This window comes from Panthera uncia, chromosome B4 (assembly GCF_023721935.1).
Source record: "Panthera uncia isolate 11264 chromosome B4, Puncia_PCG_1.0, whole genome shotgun sequence".
Taxonomy (NCBI): Eukaryota; Metazoa; Chordata; class Mammalia; order Carnivora; family Felidae; genus Panthera; species Panthera uncia.
The window spans coordinates 44,761,619-44,783,686 of NC_064809.1; the positions used below are offsets into that span (position 1 = coordinate 44,761,619).

Consider the following 22,068-nt stretch of genomic DNA (forward strand, 5'->3'; position numbering starts at 1 on the left):
TCTTTTGCAGATAAGCAAACTGAAGTCCAGAGACTCAGATGTCAAACTGACCCAGGCAGCTTCCTGGATTCTTAGTCACCTCACTGTAATTCGTCCGGCAAACTATTTTTATTAAAGGCATTGCTCAGGCATTTCAATAGCTAATCAATAAAAATTACAGCATACTTATTGTATGCTGAAACTGATATAACACTGTATGTTAACTATACTGGAATTAAAAATAAATGAATTTTTTAAATGCACACAAAAATTACAGCACAGTAATCATTTAACAATAATTGTAAGCGTTATCCATTGTTTCCAATGTTATTCCACATAAAGCCAAAATTGACTGTTGGCAAAATTTACATAAGGATTTATAAATAACACTGTTATGTTTTCAACTTGATAAAGTTTAGAATATTCCTGTATTACTTTTTTTTGTGTGTGTGTGTGTGGGGGGGGCAGAATAGTTAACTAGAATGGACCCAAAGTAGATTTGGCTGTTTAGCAAAAGTGACTTATCACTGTCTCCATGTAGACTAATCTTCGGCTAGAATTCTCCCAAAGGAACCTCTTTGCTCACTGATGGGAAGGGGGGGGGGGTGTCACTTTAACTTAGAACACATATTTTCATCATTTAATCATTTTGCTGGTGGGAATAAACTGAAAGTTATCCAGCTGGACGTGTCACTTACAAGAACATTACTGAGTAACAAAAGATTTATTCAAATATTTAATTGGAAGGAAATACATCTGGAATAAGTTTTATTGGAATTCATATAAAAAGGAAAGTAAATCTATTAGAATTAATATCATAAACAGTTGACTTTATCTGGAACCAGAAATGCTAATGAACTGCAGCCTAGAAGTCCTAACCACTTTTCCTTGCAAACAGCCAGTCATTTTTCAATTTATATGCCAATTATACTTTATTACTTTAGGTAGAGCTTTGTTTCCAGCGAATATTTTGGAGATAGATCACTCAAATTACCTAATTCGTTTCCTTTCTCCCATTGTCTGAAAAAAGCAAGCAAAAAGAAAGTGGTAGGGGGCATCTGTCTGTCTTCAAGACACTTCAAAAATCCTGCTAAGATCAGCAAGTCAGTAGAAAGTCACTGTGTTTGGACTACCAGGAAGAACATGAATTAAGAGACATCTAGTTTCCCCCTTAGATGTCAACATAGATCCCATTGATCAAATAATCAAGTCTTGAATAGCGTCTCCTGCGGAGAGATTCTGAGAACATTCTACCCAAGAGGACAAGGCCTATGGCTAGGAACAGAACACCAAAGAGCAGGGTCCCAATGAGGAGCCATTTTTCAAATGGGAGGCCATGCTGACTTTCTGGAACACTCTTCAGGGAGGAACCACCTGGACTGGCCTTCCCATTTTCCTGAGAAGCACTTTTATTCGGAGAAGAATCCACATTTGACAGAAGTAATGTGGCAGCAGAAGAATCCACATTTGACAGAAGTAATGTGGCAGCAGAAGAATCCACAGCTGACAAAGAAAGCGTAGCAGGGTTATAGGCACCCTCTGTGTTCAAAGATAGGTTGGAAATTTCTCTAACCGGCACTGTTTCTGGGGGGCCTTTCCAGTCCGTAGGTGCCTCAAAGATGGTGTTTGAGACTGTTGTCATAGTTACGCCAGCTTTGGGTGTAACTTCAGCATGTGTCAACATTGTAGACAAGAGGCTTGTGGGGGGCTGAGACGTGACCACAGCTAGGGGTGGAGCTGAGGTGGCCCCCTCGGGTTCAAAAGTCACAGAAGGTATCACTGGAGCACTGGTGGTGGGGGGAAATGCAGGCTTTGGAGCGGCAGAGGTGATATGCAGAGAGGAAACAGCCTTGGTAGTGGGGAGTGTCGTCACCTTTTCGGGCAGCAGATGAGCTATGTTTTGTTCTGAAGAAAACCGTGAACTCTGAGAATGGCCCTTTTCTTTATCAACAGGGAACCGTGTACTCGCTTGATCAATCTTGAATAGTTTCTCCAAGTGATCTGAGGACCCCAACTTCTGAGAAAAGGCACCTTTCTGTAAGCTATCAGTGGACTCTGAATAACCTGTCACAGGAGGGGGTGTGGGAGTGATGATCACCTGCGGAGACTGGCCATGGATGAGAGAACCTTCTTGGGTTAACTCTTGGCTTGGCAAATGAGTTCTAGCCAGAGCTGGAAAGTCTGAAAATGTAGAGAAAAGTTAAAGGGAGACTTAAATATTTCCATGCGAAGGCAGGTTAAAAAAAGACAAACATATCAGCTTGTTCAGTAAATCCCCAAACTGTTGAAACTTGACATTTCATAGAAACTTGCGCAAAATGGAAAAATACAAATTGCTAAATCAGAATCTGATGACACTGCCTCTCTACCAGATGCTGTGGTTTATTTCTAGAGTGGTGGGACAGAGAAGAAATGTGTGGAGGAGGACCAGGCAAATGAAGGAAGAGCTGGGAGGAGCAGAGCAAGGGGGCTAAGAGGAGTCCAGGAGCCGCAGCAAGAGGTTTAGGAAGATGGAGACACTTCGGGGGCCGATGCCAGGGAAGAGGGCTGGGCCAGGGCGACAGGGCTGGAAGACGAGTGGCAGAGAGAAACTCCTGGGACTGACAAGACATCTGGGAAGGCAGCAATCACCGAGAGAGATTTCGTAGCAAGGGCACCCTCAGGCAAGAAAGGCAAGGGGGAGCGGAGGCAGAATCCTTGCAATTTGCCTGCAACAGGGTGGAGGCGGAGGGGCCGGGAGGGAAGGTCTGGTCTCCTCCCAGGGCACCGAGGCCACAGCAGCAGCAGAAGGCTGATGACACAGTGTCCAATCAAAAAACAGGTTTCAGCACCACACACAGGGGAGGGAGGCAATTTGGGAGATTTCACTGTGACTCTCAAGGATTAAAATTTCAGAGCCAATGTCTTAGAGTCTGAGGACTGTGGGACCAAATTTGAAATTAGGATGGCCACAGTGCTGATAGAAAGAGCCGAAAATCCCACAATTCCGAGTGCTGGCTACGGAAGGACCAGCCTCACATCCTCCTCACGGTGACAGAAAGCTTAGAATTATGCTCTTAGTCTCACACACCATTCATCACAGCTCAAATTGGAAAGGTTTGCGGGAGCCATCAGGGGCAGGGAAGGATCATTTGAATTGCTCTGTATCACTCTGCTACTTGGCTGATCATTTTCACTTAGATCTGAACTGCAGAAAACACAAGGAAGGAAGAAAAGGAATTTCTTAGCATTTCCTTGTTCATTCTTCCCTGTTCTCTTTCCCCCTTTCTTCTTCAACTCCTCTCAGTGCCAGTGTCTGAACTAGATTCCATTCTCTTCTCTGCTAACAAACATCCAGAGGCGACCTCCGATTTGTAATATCTTCGATTACTCTGTAAGCATCACACCTGGAACAGGTCCTTTAGAACGGTCACTCCTTAATCCATCTAGGACAGGGGTGAGCAAATTATGGCCCGAGGGCCAAATCTAGCTTGTCACTTCTCTTTATATGGCTTATGGGCTAACATATACATTTTTAAATGGCTGACAAAAATAAAAAGGAATAATATTTTGTGACACATGAAAATTATATAAAATTCAAGTTTCAGTGTCTATAAATAAAGTTTTATTGGCATGTAACCATGCTCATTTGTTTATGCACTGTCTGCAGGTACTTCACACTATAAGGACAGAGGTGAATAGATACAACAGATTGCATATGGCCCATAAAACCTAAAATACTGGCCTGGAGGGGCTCCTGGGGGGCTCAGTCGGTTAAGCATCTGACTTTGGCTCAGGTCATGATCTCACGGTTCGTGGGTTTGAGCCCCATGTCGGGTTCTGTGCTGACAGCTCAGCTCAGAGCCTGGACCCTGCTTCCGATTCTGTGTCTCCCTCTCTCTCTGCCCCTCCCCCACTCATGCTTTGTCTCTCAAAAATAGATAAATGTTAAAAAAATTTTTAAAAAAAACCATACTGGCCTGGAAAGCCTAAAATACTTCTCATTTGGCCCTTGACAGAAAAAGTCTGCAGACACCTGCTCTAGGATATAGTACTTTACCCCAAAATAGAATTCGGATGATTGAAATTCCTCTTTCCTCCAACAATGCTGGAGAAAAGAGTTTCTGCTGCAGGTTACATCACAATGATAGATATAACATCACCATGAGATAAACAGCATCTCTATTTTTAGGTAGCATCAGATATTTTTCAAAAAGAACAGGACTCAACATATTCCATTTTAAAGTTAAAAAAAAAAAAGACTAAGTAAATGCGATGTGTGTGAACTCAGAACTTAAATAAAGCCATTGACAAGAATGACCAAAACAGCTGCTTTCTTTCTCAAGAATGTCAGTTCATAAATAAAGCAAAGCAAGGGCTAGTCCCATTTCTTGATAAGATTCATCTATTGGCAAGGATCCTAGAGGCATGCAGGGATCCTGTGCACCTGCTCCCTTCACCTCACCCGCTGATGTTTGCCATTGGGGTGTGGTGCTTTTTCTCACTCTCACAGAGATGAGCCAGCGGGGACTGCAAAACAGCCCTGCGCCCTCAATCTCTCTTTTGAGTTTCATTTTCAAGTGACTTGATGAAATAAAAAACTTAGGGACTGACTATTACTTGGAAACCAGCTGAGCAAACAGACTCCCAATTTATTGTTTCTGAACTTCCCTATTCTAGTCCTCGGTAGAAATGACACACTGCAAAGCTGGGAAAAAAATTAAATAATTCCAAGTTGCAATGGTTTTATAGAATGAACACAGTACACTATCATCTTTCAAGCTTTTGGTCTGTAAATATTAGCCCATCCGTTATAGGAAATGGAATTCATCTGGAAACAAACCACCCAACAGATATCTATTAATTTCACTCTAAACAGGAAGCAGATAATTTATTTCTGGGGGACTCTCAGTCCATCAACATGGGCAGATTCATAAAGAGAATTACAAACACAATTTGTAAACATCCTGTATGTATAAAGCCTGCAGCACATGATGTCCAGGGTCCGTGCCACTTTGCTCTTCAACCTGCTCTGGGATGATGGCGCCCCCTGGTGGCTGCCACAGGAACTGTTTAATTCTAATCCGACTTTATGACCTTCACAGCCTCCCAGTAAAGATTTACACACATGCCAAAGTTCCCTTTTCTCCCATTTCCACTGGAGAGAATCTTTACCTCATATTCCCTCTTTTATACATGGATTATAAAAGCAACAACATTACAGAAGTATATGGAAATTATAAAACAAATTCAACTATGGTTTTTATCATTATGTCTCAGCAACTATTAACATTTCTGTGTGCCTTAGAGTTAAATTTTTCATGTATTTGAAAAAAAAACCCAGGTGTTTTTCACCTGGAATTGTATTTATTTATATACCTCAAACTTATTTTTTTTTTTAAGTTTATTTATTATGAGACAGAGAGCGGGAGAGAGAGAGAGGGAGAGAGAATCCCAAGCAGGCTCCACACCCTCAGCACAGAGCCCGATGAGGTGCCCGAACCCACGAACTGTGAGATCATGACCTGAGCCAAAACCAAGAGCGGGACGCTCAACCTCTCTCAAATGGATCCATCATATTTTATACCCAACCATTCTCAGGCAACGGGACATTTATGCTGCTCCTCGTTTTTTACTTTTCAAACTAATTTCACAAAAAAACATGCTTCAAACCAATAGCTTTTTCTTGTTTTGGTCTTGCGTCTTTAAGGTTTTATGGAAGTAGAATTGCTGGATTAAGTTACCTGTAATTTCTTTAATGTTGTGCTTTAGTTATGAAATAGAAGACAGATACAGGGAAGCGCGCTGATAGAAGAAGGGGCAGAATGAAGAAGAGGTAGTGAGAAGGGATAACAGGGGCGGAACGTTGCAGTCCAAATGCCACATGATGGGAGTTCCAGAAGAAGAACAAACATTCCGGTTAGTGTCTTGAGCCCTGACCTCTTTGGACACTAAGCCTGGAATATCCATTTGCTGCTGAATTCCCACCCCTGGCTATCTAACAGGCTCTGCAATGTTCCAGGTGATCAAAGAGGAACAGCAAGAAGTATCACCACCACACTATAGGCTCCAATATTTTTAGCCCAGATGATTTACGCACAGGCACAAAGGCAAGGAGCCATGAAGATCTGGGGCAGCCAGAAGATCTGCCCACTGATGCCCCAAAAGGGCAGGACAAGACAGTGTCCACAGAAAGTAAGGTTTTAAGTGTTTTGAAAGGCTAATTTGTTCTATGCCTAGTGTTTTTTAAAAATCAATATCTAAAAAAAAAAAAAAAGTTTATTTATTTTGAGAGAGTGTGGGTGCAAGCAGGATGATGGCCAGAAAGAGAGAGAGAGAAGCAGGTGACGTGGGGCTCAAACTCACGAACCATGAGATCATGACCAAGGTTTTGGCTCAAGGCGGTTCGTGAGCTCAAGCCCCATGTCGCCTGCTTGGGATTCTCTCTCTCCCTCTCTCTCTGCCCCTCGCCCTGCTTGCGCACACACTCTTTCTCAAAATAGATAAACTTTTAAAATTTTTTTAAAAATTGAAAACTGTGGTAAAATGTACATACTATTTACCACTTTAACTCTGTAAGTATACAGTTCAGTGGCATTGAGTATATTCACATTCTCTGCAACTGTCACCCTCATCCATCTCCAGAGCTTTCTTCATCTAGCAAAACCGAAACTTTTGTACCTTATGCCAGTTTTCTTATAGTTGGTTTATATCACTATTTAGGCAGAATTTACACAAATAATTTGTGCTTTATGCTCCTGTTTTAGGGAATGTTTGATACATCTGGTTCATTAACCAAAACTCAGACACAGGGGACAGAGTGGAGTCTGAGCCCAGGCACCCTGGGCAGTATCATTCCCCAAAGTACCTCACACATAAAATAGTCACAAGACAATCCTTGAGTGCACTCCCCCTCCCAACCCTAAAACCAGTCTCCTTAATCTTCCCCAGCTCAGTAGATGGTACCACCATCCATCTAGACTTTCAAGCCAAAAACGAGGAAACTAGGACTCCGTTCCAATACTTCTGTTTCCCTTGCCATCACAACCATCCCACACCATCGGCTCTTCCTCTGAAACAGCTGTATGTTTACTTCTCTACCTCATCTGCCACCTCCCTGGTCCACAATGTCATGGCCTTCCACTTGGATCTTGCCTCTGCCTCCTACCGAGTCTTCCCACTTCCTCTCTTGCTGCCGCATTGGTGTCCCTCCCCAGGAGAGCAGTCACAGTGAGCTTTGAGAAATCACCTTGAAAACACCATGTTACGCGCCTACTGAAAACTTCCAACGGCTTCCCATTAGACACCTAAAATAAGAACTTCCTACCTTGGCTTACAAAGCTTTATGTGATCTCTCCGCTTTTCATACTTCTTGCGTATCACTTTTTTTTTTTTTTAAGTTTGTTTCTCTTGAGAGAGAGAGCAGGAGTGAGGGAGGTGAAGAGAGAGAGAGAAAGGGAAAGAGAAGGAGAATCCCAAGCAGGCTTCGCACTGGCAGTGCAAAGCCCTATTCAGGGCTCGATCCCATGAACCATGAGATCATGCATGACCTTAGCCGAAGCCAGTCCCTTAACCGGCTGAGACACCCAGGTGCCCCTGTATGTCACTCTTTATAAGGTTCACTATGAGTCAGCCAGCTGAGACTGAGACTGAAATCATTCTGCCTCAAGATATTGAAACAGGCTATTTCCTCTGCCTGAAGGTCTTCCCAAATCTTCTCACATCTGGCTTCTTACCATTCAGATCTCAGTTGAGGGGTTACTTCTTCACAGATGGCTTCCTCTGATCACCTACTCAAGAGGGTCCACTCAGTGATCATCTATTACATTGTCTTAGCTCAATCATCAGCCTAACACTTGTGATGATATTTTTCTTGATTACTTTTTTTTTTGATTACTTATAATATTTTTCTTGATTACTTATTTAGGATGGTTATTGTCTCTCCCTCCTAAAACATAAGTTCCAGAGGTAAAAACCTTGTTTTCCATGTTTCCATTTTTGTGTTCTTGGGGCAGAAAAAGTGTTTGGCACATATAGGAGATGCTAAATAACATTTGATGTTTATTGAGTAAATGAGCAAATAGAATATTATTAATAGCCAAGGGTATAGTGAAAAAAAACTGTCTAAGACTTAAATAAAAGGACACTTGATACTGAAAACATTTCACCCTGAACATTAGCAAGCCAGGGTGCCTGGGTGGCTCAGTTGGCATAAGCATCTGACTCTTGGTTTCAGCTCAGGTCATGATTTCACGGTTTTGTAAGTTTGAGCCCCACGTCTGGTTCTGAGCTGAGGGTGCAGAGCCTGCTTGGAATTCTCTCTCTCTCCCTCTCTTTTTGCCCCTCCCCTGCTCACGCTGTCTCTGTCTCTCTCAAAACTAAATAAATAAATAAATAAACAAACTTAAAAAATATTAACAAGCCAAAATCTCACCAAGACATATCCAAATTATTATATTATTTTTTACTTGTTTATTTTCTAAATTCTGAACAAATATGTTCAGAATGGAGACTGTATTTCCAATGCCTTGCACAGAATTTGGCACATGGTGGATGCTTGGTAAATACTTCTTGAATGAACCTCCTTCCAGGTCTAGGTAATAAAATCCAGGGTGTTTGATTTCACATAATGTGATTATAAAATAATTAGAACCTAAAGACAAATGTACTAGAATTTTACATACTCACATAGATCTTAACCCTTTGAAAAAATTTTTTATGTTTATTTATTTTTGAGAACGAGACAGAGCACAAGTGGGGGAGGAGCAGAGAGAGGGGGAGACACAGAATCTGAAGCAGGCTCCTGGCTCTGGGCTGTCAGCACAGAGACCGATACAGGGCTCGAACCCGTGGACGGTGAGATCATGACCTGAGCCGAAGTTGGACCAGCTGAGCCACCCAGGCAGCCGGGTCTTAACCCTTTTAAAACAGACCGTGGACCACAGAGACCTTATTCCAGTGCCTCTTACATTTTCTAAAGAGGTGTTTCAAAATGTTTTCATGAAAGGTCTGTGTGCCTTTTATCTCAGGAAGGTAGAAACAAAAAGCTAAACAACACAAAATACCATCATTCAGAGATCTTTCATTGGAAAACAGATGTTTGGTTTAATAGACTGAATTTTAAATCATGAGAGATTTCTGGTGTGCCTCTATATTTGTGACTACTTTTGGTAGTTTTACTTAGATTCTTTTGTAGAAAATCTTTCACATGAACCATGTCCTTAAATAATCCCAATCACCAAAGAAAAAGAACAATGCTTTTATTACCTCTAATTATCCTGTAACTCATAAGTCCCTTTGCTGGTTTCAGGGGACAGGCTTCCTCACTGGGACAGAAAAATAGGTAGCAGTTGGGCTGTCTAGTTGTTTTTCGAGTGTCGAAGATCATCAGGTTACACGCTTTGTCTCCTGAAATTAAAGGTATCATAAGCATTACACTGAAATAGGATATTCTAAAGAGGATGGCAATTATTTTTTCTGCTGTCCAACACAAATACCTTTGTTCATGTTGTGCATTTGCTTGCTGACCACTAATTCGTTTCCTCTTCCTTAGTACTTACAGCAATTTGTGAAGACATTGGGTTAAAAAATCTGAATTAAGGTAATTTTGGCAAAACCCACTTTAAATAGTACACTTAATTCTTTTTTTAAAAAAAATAATGCATTTAATTCTTTAGATAAGCCTTCCATTTGCTCAAATATCCATCAAAATACACACAGAAATACTGACTTTGCGATCTTTACACAACTCCCAACTGAGTTGGAACTTAAGAAATGGATCTAACCTAATGATTTCATGTATCTCTCATATCCCAAAGGCAGACACCTATATCAGACACCTATGAAGCCATGAGTCTGGCTTTCTTGAGTAGAGTCCCTAAATTTAGCATCACACCATCATTGCCTCCTTCCACAAAGGACCTGAGTAGTGTATGGAGGACAAAGTCTATGTTTTACCTTTATCAGTACCATTCGTCTTTTGATTTTTCTTCTTCACATTTCTACTCTTCCTTATTTCTGCTTTTCCATTTTCATTCCTTTCAAACTTTTTACTCTTAACTTTCATTTCTTGCTTCTTTTTCTCTTCCACCTATGTCCAGTAGAAATCATTCTTTCTATTCATCATGGTCTAGAGCTGGCTTTGGTCTCAATCTGGTGCCATCTCACATCTTGGCCTAAGACCCTTGAGGCATCAGTATACCCCTGGTCAGGATAAGGTTTTGTTTTGTTTTGTTTTGTTTTAATGCTTTTTTATTTATTTTTGAGAGAGAGAGAGTGAGCAGCCAAGGGGCAGAGAGAGAGGGAGACACAGAATCTGAAGCAGACTCTAGGCTCTGAGCTGTCAGCACAGAGCCCAATGTGAGGCTCGAGCTCACAAACTGTGAGATCACGACCTGAGCCAAAGTCAGACGCTTAACCGACTCAGCCACCCACGTGCCCCAGGATGAAGGTTAAGAGGCACATAGGCTAATTATTAAAAATGCATGCTCTTTCTAAACACACACACACACACACACACACACACACACACACACACACACACGTATTAACTAACCTTGTTGTAGTAGTCATTTCACAATATATACATGTAACAAATCATCGCACTGTATATATTTTCACAATGTTACATGCCAAATATATCTCAATAAAGCCAGGGGAAAATATTCTGCATAACTGGCCATCAGCACAACTTCTTCAAATCAGGCAATGGTGAGGATCAACCTTGACTCCCGCATTTGGAAAGAAGACTCAGTTAGTTTCTGCAGGGGTTTTAGGCAGAAAACCAGGCAACAAGAAAGGTACTTTAGTTTTTCCTTTCTCAGCAATGGGATAATTCTGCAATACCATTTTTGGGGGGCATGGAGGTAAAGGGAAAGGTCCATAAGCCCCCCCAAGTTGTATGCAAAACTTTGTGTCCTTTGTACTTCTTTTTTCTTAATAATTCCTTTTTTAAATAATTTTTTTAATTTAATTTTATTTTAGAGAGAGAGAGAGAGAGAGAGAGAGCGAGCAAGCAGGGGAGGGGCAGAGAGAGAGAGAGGGAGACACAGAATCCAAAGCAGGTTCCAGGCTCCGAGCTGTCAGCACAGAGCCCGATGCGGGACTCAAACTCACGGACCATGAGATCATGACCTGAGCTGAAGTTGGTCACTCGACCAACTCAGCCACCCAGGCGCCCCTGGGCATCTTTCTAAAATCTGTGGTTATGAGCAAATTATCAAAGCACTTAAAGACCATAGCTCAATAAATGAAGAAACAGTCTGAGATCCGTTAAAGGAGACCCACAATTATCTCTACTTACCGTAAAGCAGTAACAGTAATTCTGCTTATACAATAAAACAGCAAACCCTCATTTCTCACTAACACCCATTATGGAGCTGAAAAGAAATGCAAGGTTTCCTGTGTTGCCAGCAAACACCCACACAGCATTCAGTCCTGTTTGCAGATGATTTGCTATTTCACATAAGTGTTGATATCAACATTTAAAGAAAAACTGGAAATTTAAATTAAATCTCTGTAATTTCCATAAATTACTCCTATAGAGAATATCAAAGCACACTGCTGAGTTTGAGAAAACCATTGAAAGTTTTTTTTTCCTCCTGGCATCAAATATGTGGTATCTTTTCCACACTAATACTCCAATTCTCCAGGGCACTGACTCAATGTCTTATGATTCAATTCAATTCTTACACTAACTACCTGGAGTTAGCATCAGATTCCATAGGTTTAAGGGCTCAGTCCTGTAAGACTGTCCTCACTTAGAGGCCAGTCAAAAGTATCAGCTCCCAGGTTACTCACGCTTCTGCCCGACTTGGCCATAAATCCAAGCTCCCACCACCCCTACTTCAGGTTTGATAATTTGCTAGAACTACTCACAGGACTCAGGAAAAGGCTATACTTACTATGATAGTTTATCATTGAAAACACAAATGAATAGCCAAATGAAGTGTACATAGGGCAAGGTCCAGAAGGGTCCTGAGTGCAGGAGCTTCCGTCCCGGTGTACCTGAAGTGAACAATCCTTTTGCACATGTGGATGTGTCTGCCAATGTGGAAGCTCTCTAAACCTGTGTTTAGGGATTTTTTTATGGAGATTCCATTATGTGGGCACAGCTGATTAAATCATTGGCCACTGGTGACTGAATTCAATCTCCAGCCCTTCTCCTCTACCTACAGGTGGGGGTGGAGCTGAAAATTCCAAATTTCTAATCAAGGCTGGGTCTTTCTGGTGACGAGTTCCCATCCTGGAGCTACCTAGGGAGCCACCAACAGTCGTAACTCAGGTGTGGTTGAAAGGGGCTCATAATGAATAATGAAAGAAGCTCCTAGGCTCAGGAAACGGCAAGGTTTTTAGGAGCTCTAACAGGAACCAGAAACCAAGATTATATGCATACATTTCTGACTATACCACACCCATTATACAAAGAAGAGAAACCAAAGATATAAGAGAAAACGTATGATTCGGTTGGCCAGTGAGTCAGGTAAGAAGCACTACTCCAATGTTGACTAGCTCTTCTAGGCTCCTTGATGGCAAGGCCTTTTCCATGTTATTCATTGTTTTGTCTCCAGCATTCAGCAAGGCATTCGGTGCTCAATAAATTTAGTGTGGGTGTTTTTTTGTGGTTGGTTATTTATTTACTTTTCATTTAGGGAATTAGGACAGGGTCAAAAACAACTGGAAAATGACCACTGTTTCTCTTGGATAAATATTTCTCAAGTCTGGAACTTGAAACATGCAAAGGTATGGCTCAGACCTGTGAGCCTCTTTCCTCTGTGTCATGTGACTGGGTCAGTCCAAACAACTTCCCATGTCCCTTAAGGGTTTTTGTTTCCAGCATCTTAGATGCCTATTAGAACATAACACCAGTGGTTCTCAACCTTTTTTCTACCTACACACCTGGGTGATATACACACACACTCATCAGTAACTTTGACCCAGCTTAGGGGAGGGGAGGACACACTTGTGGCACATGTTCCCAGTGAATTTGTTACCCACATTTCTACCCCATTGAGAATCACTAGAATAAAGTATGTAGCCAGATCAGCCAGCTACTTATATCACAGAACACTTAAAATGAAGAGTTGCCAAGGGACTATTACTTACCTGTTATGTTTTTCGTTGAACAGCAAGAATTAATGCAGTCTTCCTGAGTTAATGTATGTACAGGTTCATTGCCTCTAATTCCCTTTGAAAGAGATGACTGGATGTCAATGACAACATCTTCTAGACTCTTCGTGTGGCAGTTCTGACTGGTGGACAGCCTCAGTGTCAGGAAGCAAATTACCACAAAAGTGTAACTCAAGCCCCATTCTTCCCTAAAGGACATTTTAAATTTCAATTCAGCCTAGTCTTCCAAGGTCAAGGATAATCCTCCCTCTGGTCTGAGTTTGCTTCAAGAAGATTGTACAGATCATGGAATTTCTCTCTAGAACAAAAATAGAAAATCATCAATGAGTTTTGTTTCTTTTAATAAATCTCACGAAGATACATTTCATTTCCTTCAAGTCAATGTCAACAGCTCATGATTTACAAAACAGAAATAAACAAGCATTTTTTATGTTTCACTTTTAATAGATCAAGACAACCTTCATTAAAAACTTGGTAAAGAACTAATTAGCACAAACATGTATACTATCCCATCAGTGCTTAAAAGCTGACAAATACCTATGAAGGAAGAGATATAAACAAGAGGCCTACCCCCAAAGTTCTAGAATCCTTCCTCTTCTTGCTTCTCCTAACCAAGAGGGGAGAGGACACAAAATCTCTAGCCACTGATGAAGCAGTGATAACAGGCTTGAGCAGAGTTTCTTTCTCAGTATTAACAACTAGCATTTTATTTTTTTTTTTATGTTTATTTATTTTTGGGACAGAGACAGAGCATGAACGGGGGAGGGGCAGAGAGAGAGGGAGACACAGAATCGGAAGCAGGCTCCAGGCTCTGAGCCATCAGCCCAGAGCCCGATGCGGGGCTCAAACTCACGGACCGCGAGATCGTGACCTGAGCTGAAGTCGGACGCTCAACCGACTGAGCCACCCAGGCACCCCAACAACCAGCATTTTAAAATCACCTACTAGGTGGTAGGCAATGTGCTATGAAATATACATATATTATCCCATTTAATCCTGATAATAGGTCTGCAAAAAAAAAAAAAAAAAGAGCTACTATTTCCCTCATTTTATAGATGAGAAACTGGGGCTGCCTTTCTTGTGGCTGCCTCTCCTTAAGTATCAAATCAGAGACAGGTAACTCTAATAATCTAATTCTAAGAGTTAGCTGGTCAGTAGAGGGAATTCATTCATTTTGAGAATACAAATTGTTCACTGAAGCATACTGTAGAGCAGAAATACTTCCTCTTCAATCTCATTCTCCTCCTCCTCCTCCTTCTTCTGTCATGAACCCGAACTCTTTGGTAGTCTGGTGAGGCTTAGGATCTTTTCTGAGAGACAGGTTTGAAAATATAAAAATGAGGGGTGCTCAGTCAGCTGAGTGTCCAACTCTTGATTTCAGCTCAGGTCACCATCCCAGGGTAGTGGGATTGAGCCCTGTGTCCAGTTCTGTGCTGGGTGTGGAGCTTGCTTAAGCTTCTGTCTTTCTCTCTCTGCCCCTCTCTCTCTTTGCCCCTCTCCCCTGCTTTCACGCACTCTCTTCCTCTAAAAAACAAAACAAAACAAAACAAACCTATAAATTCTTTAAAAAATAAATTAATAAAATACATATATATAATGAAAAATGAAATATATTAGGATTATGAAAGAAGTCAGTTATATGAAATATAATTATCAAAGTAGTTTTTAAAGTGTGCCTAGAGGGGCGTCTGGAAGGCTCAGTCAGTTAGGCCTCCAACTTCAACTCAGGTCACGATCTCATGGTTTGTGAGTTTGAGCCCAGTGTCCAGCTCAGTGCTGACAGCTCAGAACCTGGAGCCTGCTTCAGATTCTGTGTGTGTCTCTCTCTCTGCCCCTCCCCTGCTCACGCTGTGTGTGTGTCTCTCTCTCTCAAAAACAAATAAACATTTTTTAAAAATTTGTTTAATATGCCTACAAAACACTGATGTAAAATATCAAAAAACAAAACTAAACTAAATAAATGGAGAGATGTTCCATGTTCATCAATATTAAGATGTCCATTCTTGGGGCGCCTGGGTGGCTCAGTCAGTTAAGCATCCGACTTCGGCTCAGGTCATGATCTCACGGTCCGTGAGTTCAAGCCCTGCATCGGGCTCTGTGCTGACAGCTCAGAGCCTGGAGCCCGTTTCAGATTCTGTGTCTCCCTCTCTCTCTGCCCCTCCCCTGTTCATGCTTTGTCTCTCTCTGTCTCAAAAATAAATAAACGTTAAAAAAAAAAAAAAAAGATGTCCATTCTTCTCAATTTGATCTATAGATTCATTGCAAAGTTTTGATTTTAAAGTTTACATGAAATGCAGAAAGGCCCAGAATGGGCAACATGATGCTGAAGAAGAACAAAATTGGAGAACTGACACTACCTAATTTCAATACTTACTGCAAAGTTACAGTAATCAAGACAGTGTAGGGGCACCTGGGTAGCTCAGTCGGTTAAGCATCGGACTCTTGATTTCAGCTCAGGTCATGATCTCACCATTCATGAAACTGAGCTCTGCATCGGGCTGTGCAATGACAACGCAGAGCCTGCTTGGGATCTTCTCTCTCTCTCTCTCTCTCTCTCTCTCTCTCTCTCCCTCTCCCTCTGCCCCTACCCTGTTTGTTCTCTCTCTCTCTCTCTCTCTCTCTCTCTCTTCCCCTCTCTCTCCCTCTCTCTCCCTCTGCCCCTACCCTGTTTGTGCTCTTTCTCTCAACATAAATAAACTTAAAAAAAAAAAAAGTGTGTGCTACTGGCAAAAGAATAGACAAACAGAACAATAGAACAGAATAATAAGCCCAGAAAAAGATCCACACAAATAGAGTCAACTGCTCTTTAACAAAAGAGCAAAGGCAATTCAATGGACAGAGGATAGTCTTCTTAAAAATGGTGACAGAATAATTGGGCATCCATATGCAAAAAGATAAATCTAGACACAAACCTTCCATCATTTACAAAAACTAACTCAAAATGGATCATAGACTTCAATGTAAAATGCAGAACTCTAAAACTCCTAGAGGGGTGCCTGGCTGGCTCAGTTGGTAAAACATGAGACTCTTGATCTTGGTATTGTGTGTGCAAGCCCCATGTTGGTGTAGAGATTACTTAAAAATAAAATATTTTTTAAAATGTTAAAATAGTTTTAATATAGTAAAAATATAACATAGGAGAAATCTTTGTGGACTTAGATTAAGCAATGATTTTTTAGATACGATACCAAAAGCACAATCCATGAAAGAAAAAAAATTGATAGGTTGGATTTCATTAAAATTAAAACATCTGCTGTGCCCAAGACACTATTCAGAGAATAAAAAGATAAGCCACAGACTGGGAGAAATATTTGCAAAACACACATCTGATAAAGGACAGGTAGCTAAAATATACAAAGAACTTTAAAACACAACCCAATTAAAAATGAGCAAAGTTGGGGCACCTGGGTGGCTCAACTGGTTAAGTATCTGACTCTTGGATTTGGCTCAGGTCATGGTCTCACAGTTCCTGGGATCAAGCCCCATGTGGATCTCAAAGGAGATATATAGATAACAAATAAGCATAAGAGGAGGTGCTCAACATCATAATCATTTGGGAACTGTAAATTCAAATGACAAGATACCACTATGCACCTATTAGAATGACTAAAATCCAAAAAACTGACAAAACCAAATCCTACCAAAAAAAATCTATGTATATATGTTTATAGTAACTTTCTACATCATTGTCAAAAACTGGAGACAACGAGACATCGTTCAATAGGTGAATGGATAAACAAAATGTGGTACATCCATATAATGGAATACTATTCAGTAGTACAAAGAAACGAGCTATCAAACCACAGAAGTACATAGAGGAACCACAATTGCATACTGCTAAGTGAAAGAAACCGGTCTGAAAGATATGACTTCTTGTCAACTATATGACATTCTGGAAAAGGCAAAACTACATCAACAGTCAAAATATCAGTGGTTGAAAAAAAAAAAAAATCAGTGGTTGCCAGGAGGAGGAAGGGAAGGATGCGCAGGTGGAACACGGGATTTTTAGAGTAGTGAAATCATTCTAAATGATACTGTAACGGTTGACACATGTCTTCACATCTGCCAAAACCCATAGAACTGTACAACATAAAGAGTGAAATCTAACATTGGGCGCCTGGCTGGCTCAGTCCGCAGAGCGTGGAACTCTTGATCTCCAGGTTGCGAGTTCAAGCTCCACATTGGGTGTAGAGATTAGATTACTTACTAATAAAATCTTTAAAAAAAAAAAAAAAAAGAGTGATCCCTAATATAAACAAATAGTCTTTAAAACAACAAAATAGTAAAAAACAACACAAATAGTTAAAAAGCAAAAAAAAAAAAAAAGAGTATATATTACCCATATATAGTAACCACACAAGTCCAATAGCTTCCTTGCTGTTGTATCCAACTTTTGTAAACAAATAACAAGTAACATTTATGTTTCTCTCATGCCAGTCTCTATACTAAGCACTTTACAAGTGTCATGTCATTTAATCCTTACAAGAATCCTAATGAAATAGATTCCTGATCCTTATGAGATAGATCCTATTATTAACCCCGTTTTCAGTCAAAATAGAAACAATTGTGAGATATCTGTGCTTCTTTATTAACCTATCAAATATCAAGCAGTACATCTAATAACTGCCATAATTTTGAAGTAGTGTTGAATGAACAGGATACTTGAGATCTGTGTAATCAGTAATATAATACGAAAACACCTGTGATTTCTACTGATGGCAAATTACAGCTGCGTCTAACTCTACCAAGGCTTTTGATCACATGCCTCTTAGAGGAAATGTTACATTTCAGTGAGAGGCTACTAAAATAAATTTTGCCACTGAAGTTCACAGACTTTCAGAGTACTAGCCGTGGCTCTCCAGGTTAAGAATCCTGGCACAAGTGACCTTTTTTCATGTTGCCGCATCTTGCAAGTCTCTTTTCTAGCCCTAAAGAAAACCAGACAGGAGCAAAAAGAGGAAAACCAGGCCAATGTCTTACTTTGCAAGGATTCTGACAGAATCTCTCCTTAAGTTTTTGCAAAGAAACCAGAACTATGACAGGGGATGGGGCAGGAACTGTGTTTTCTCTATGCAGAATCTTCATGGCGCCTGGACTGCCAGAAGTTACTGAAGAGTTTATCGCGCTAAGGATACTCAACCTCTGTAATTCTTCTAATCGTTATTACTTAGGCCTTAAAGGTCCACAGTCAAGTTGAATTCTGTTGAAAGCGTGAAAAAGATACAGGTGGGAGGAAGTTCAGGAGGCACTGAACTTTGACGCCTGCTTACAATAGCCACTAAAACGCACTTGTGCAAAACCGTGTCAGATATTGGAAATCATTTTCTTTCCCTTCCTTTGAGGAAATGCGTGTCGCTCACTGAGCATTCTTCTGTCTTTCCTGATGACGACGCGGAGCCAGGGCCACTTAAGACAGGTGCTGCTACGCGAGCCTGGAGATCCCCTCTGGGGGCCCGCGATCCCACCAAGACCCCGGGCCAGCCCTTCCTCGCCCCAACCCGGTCCCTGGCGCTCCCGGAGAGATGGAGGGGCCTCGCCCCAGGAGTAGGAGGGGGGCTGCACTCTCCGCGCTGGAGGCGCAGTCCGCGGCCGGTCTGGGGGGGAGGGCGGTGACGCCTTTACCTGGAAGCTCCGCGACCCGGGGGCTCCCGTGTCCCACCCGCGCGAGGGCAGCCCCGACGCGCTCCCGAGGAAGGAGCGGCAGATCCGCGCGAGGGTATCGGCGAGGGCGGCAGGGATGCTCCGCAGCTCCCGGCCGGCCCGGGGGGCGTGTGCTTCGCCAGTTCCTGCTTCCGTTGCGGCGGCAGAAAGTTGGCCGGAGGCGGAGGGGAGGGGGAGGTGGAAGGGCACATTCCTTCCCTGCAACCCGGAGCTGCTTCCCGGCCACTTGGAGCGCGGTCCTCCGGGAGCCCCTCCCCGCGGTGGCTCCAGACGCCCGGCGATCGCGCACAGCCTGGGAAGCAGCCGGCCGCTGCCACCCCACCCGCCCTGCTGCGGCCCCCGCGAGGGGCGTGGGCGCGACCCGCTGGATTGTCCGCGGGCCTGCAGCGGCGCCCGCTCCTTCCCGAGGCCGCAGGACGCGCGCCCACACCAGAGGAAAGTCAGACGGTGCAAAACGTGTGCCCTGCATTCTGCCTCTGCCTCTGTGTCCCGGACTCGGTCCCCTCCCAGAGGGGCAACCTCTGAGGGCGGTTTCTCCCTTCGGGACTTTACACTGCTTTCTATCCGGGGCCTGGCTGTGAGAATCTGCTTTCGATAATTCCAGGCATGGAGGGTCCTCAATTACAGTTAACAGTTCTGCAGTTAGCCCTCACGCGCAGGTCAAGCCTCAACAAAGGCATTCGGATTCTGCCCGGATTTACTGTTTATAAGTATAGATAATAATATAATGGTGCCTGCTATAGTTATTAAAATGTATCCCCTGACATTTAGCATAGTACCTGGTACCTAATAAGTACTCAATAAATATTTAACTAAAATATATTTGTCGAGTGAATGAATGGGAAAGAATAGGGCATAGGTTGTAGAAGTGTATTTCTGAATCAATGCTTGCTCGCCCACACCTCTGTGTACGTGCAAACAGATGCAATTTTACCAAACCACTGATACTTAACTCGCCAAAGGTTCAGACCTTAGACAACATCTCCACCCGGTCTGTGTGAAGAACTTTCAAACCTAAAGCACTAAGCCATTGTAACTTATTATGCTGGACATAATACACCCAACAGCTACGTCCTGGTTTTAACCAAGAGCTATAGGAGGCTATGTTGACTGAGAATCCCTGTGAACAAAGGTTGCGTGAAACTAACTCTACCGGTTGTATCCAGAGGATGACCTCCTCTGGAATTACAATGATGTTGCAAATACTTGGCTTTAAAGAGCTATCAAAGGAAACTCCACAGTGATTTCCCATTGGAGTCATTTTCCTGTTGTAGCAAAAGACTGGTAAACAATACATTTTATCTCTGCAGATGATGTACTTGAGGGTCTTGCTAGGAAAAGGTCACATTGTTTTAAATCTCCCTTCACAGCATAGTCCTCGCTAGGCACTAAGGAGACCTTTCCTTGACTTAGAAGCTTCAGATTTTGGATTTTAAACAATGACCCTGTTATCGTTGAAGTGACATATTATTTTTTCAGTTATGACAGTGAACAGAGGACATTGATGAAAATAATGATTAAAGAAATTTTTTTTTCCATTGATGTGAGTTAGGTGTTTACATTAGAAATAGTATCTCTTTTCATCTCACTGCCTGAAAAGATTCTTTTTTTTTTTTTTAATTTTTTTTTTCCAACGTTTTTTATTTATTTTTGGGACAGAGAGAGACAGAGCATGAACGGGGGAGGGGCAGAGAGAGAGGGAGACACAGAATCAGAAACAGGCTCCAGGCTCCGAGCCATCAGCCCAGAGCCTGACGCGGGGCTCGAACTCACGGACCACGAGATCGTGACCTGGCTGAAGTCGGACGCTTAACCGACTGCGCCACCCAGGCGCCCCTGCCTGAAAAGATTCTTGATCCTCTTCTCCTGATACTTAGAAGTTCCATTTATGTGGAGGCAAATTTTTTTTAAAAAGTATTTTATTCAGAAAAACACCTGCAGGGAAATTAAAGACCAATAAGACGTTGGATCTACCTTCAAGCTGCTCATAGTGGGGAAGACAATCAAATTAGTTATTGTGTAAAGAATAAACGTAGGGGCGCCTGGGTGGCTCAGTCGGTTAAGCGACCGACTTCGGCTCAGGTCATGATCTCGCGGTCCGTGAGTTCAAGCCCCGCATCGGGCTCTGTGCTGACAGCTCAGAGCCTGGAGCCTGTTTCAGATTCTGTGTCTCCCTCTCTCTGACCCTCCCCTGTTCATGCTCTGTCTCTCTCTGTCTCAAAAATAAATAAACGTTAAAAAATTAAAAAAAAAAAAAAGAATAAATGTAATGATAGAAGATGCTAACTCAGGAAGCTCAGAAAAGGGATGTATAATCTGGACTTCTGGGAAGAGATAAAAAATTCCATCTTTTTTTGTTTGTTTGTTTGTTTGTTTGTTTGTTTGTTTTGAGAGAGAAAGCATGGGCGGGGGAGAGGCAGAGAGAGAGAGAGGGAGAGAGAATCCCGAGTAGGTTCTACACTCTCAGCCCAGAGCCCGACATGGGGCTCCATCCCACAAACTGTTAGATCCTGACCTGAGCCGAAATCAAGAGTTGGATGCTTAACTGACTGAGCCACCCAGGCATGCCTCAGTCTTTTTTTTTTTTTTTTTCAAAGACTTTATTTTTTTTTTTAGAGCAGTTTTAGGTTCACAGTAAAATTGAGAGGAAGGTTCCCATATACCTCTTGCCCCCACACATGCATAGCCTTCCCCATTATCAACATCCTCTATCAGAGAGGTACATTTCTTACATCTGATGAACCTACACTGACACATCATAAATTACACAAAGTCCATAGCTTGCGTATGCTCACTCTTACTGTATTACACTCTGTGGATTTGGACAAATGTATAATGAGGTGTATCCACCACTAGAGTATCATACAAAGTATTTTCCTTGCCCTAACTGTCCTTTGTGCTCAGCCTATTCATCCCTCCCCCTCTTCACACCCCCTGGCAATCACTGGTCTTTTTATTGCCACAGTTTTGCCTTTAATAGAATGTCATATAGTTGGAATCATATAGTATGTAGCCTTTATGGATTGGGACCTTTCAGTTAGTAATATGCATTTAAGTTTCCTCCATATCCTTTCATGGCTTAATAGCTCATTTCTTTGTTTTGTTTTCATTTTATTTTAATATTTATTTAATATTTATTTTAATGTTTAACGTTTTTATTTTTTAATGTTTATTTTTAAATGTTTACCAGTGTTTATTTAATGGTTAATGTTTATTTATTTTTGAGAGAGAGAGAAACAGAGCACGAGTAGGGGAGAGGCAGAGAGAGAGGGGGACACAGAATCTGAAGCAGGCTCCAGGCTCTACGCTATCAGCACAGAG

General features: G+C 42.0%; 1 protein-coding gene and 1 long non-coding RNA gene across 2 annotated transcripts in view; one reads left to right on the forward strand and one right to left on the reverse strand.

The window, feature by feature from the left end:
* LOC125920123 (uncharacterized) overlaps window positions 1–2,326 on the forward strand; it is a 38,620-nt gene extending 36,294 nt beyond the window's left edge. Inside the window, exon 3 of the long non-coding RNA XR_007456949.1 lies at window positions 1,933–2,326. This is a non-coding gene — a long non-coding RNA (uncharacterized LOC125920123). The remainder of the gene's footprint in view (window positions 1–1,932) is intronic.
* MANSC1 (MANSC domain containing 1) lies at window positions 689–18,894 on the reverse strand. Its single transcript, XM_049627089.1, has 4 exons — window positions 18,709–18,894; window positions 13,063–13,384; window positions 9,226–9,366; window positions 689–2,160 (listed from the first exon to the last, which is right to left on the reverse strand). Exons 2-4 carry the CDS (start codon window positions 13,283–13,285, stop codon window positions 1,151–1,153), a joined length of 1,374 nt encoding a protein of 457 aa, XP_049483046.1. The 5' UTR covers window positions 13,286–13,384; window positions 18,709–18,894; the 3' UTR covers window positions 689–1,150.
* Between the last annotated feature and the right edge of the window lie 3,174 nt (window positions 18,895–22,068).

What these genes read in the sequence shown, in the direction of transcription:
- MANSC1 (XM_049627089.1), bottom strand. Translation starts at nt 13,285, where the DNA reads ATGTCCTTTAGGGAAGAATGGGGCTTGAGTTACACTTTTGTGGTAATT. An exon ending in TTCAACGAAAAACATAACAG is followed by an intron (nt 9,367 to 13,062) that starts GTAAGTAATAGT and finishes CTTTAATTTCAG; the next exon opens with GAGACAAAGCGTGTAACCTG. An exon ending in GAGTTACAGGATAATTAGAG is followed by an intron (nt 2,161 to 9,225) that starts GTAATAAAAGCA and finishes CTACATTTTCAG; the next exon opens with ACTTTCCAGCTCTGGCTAGA.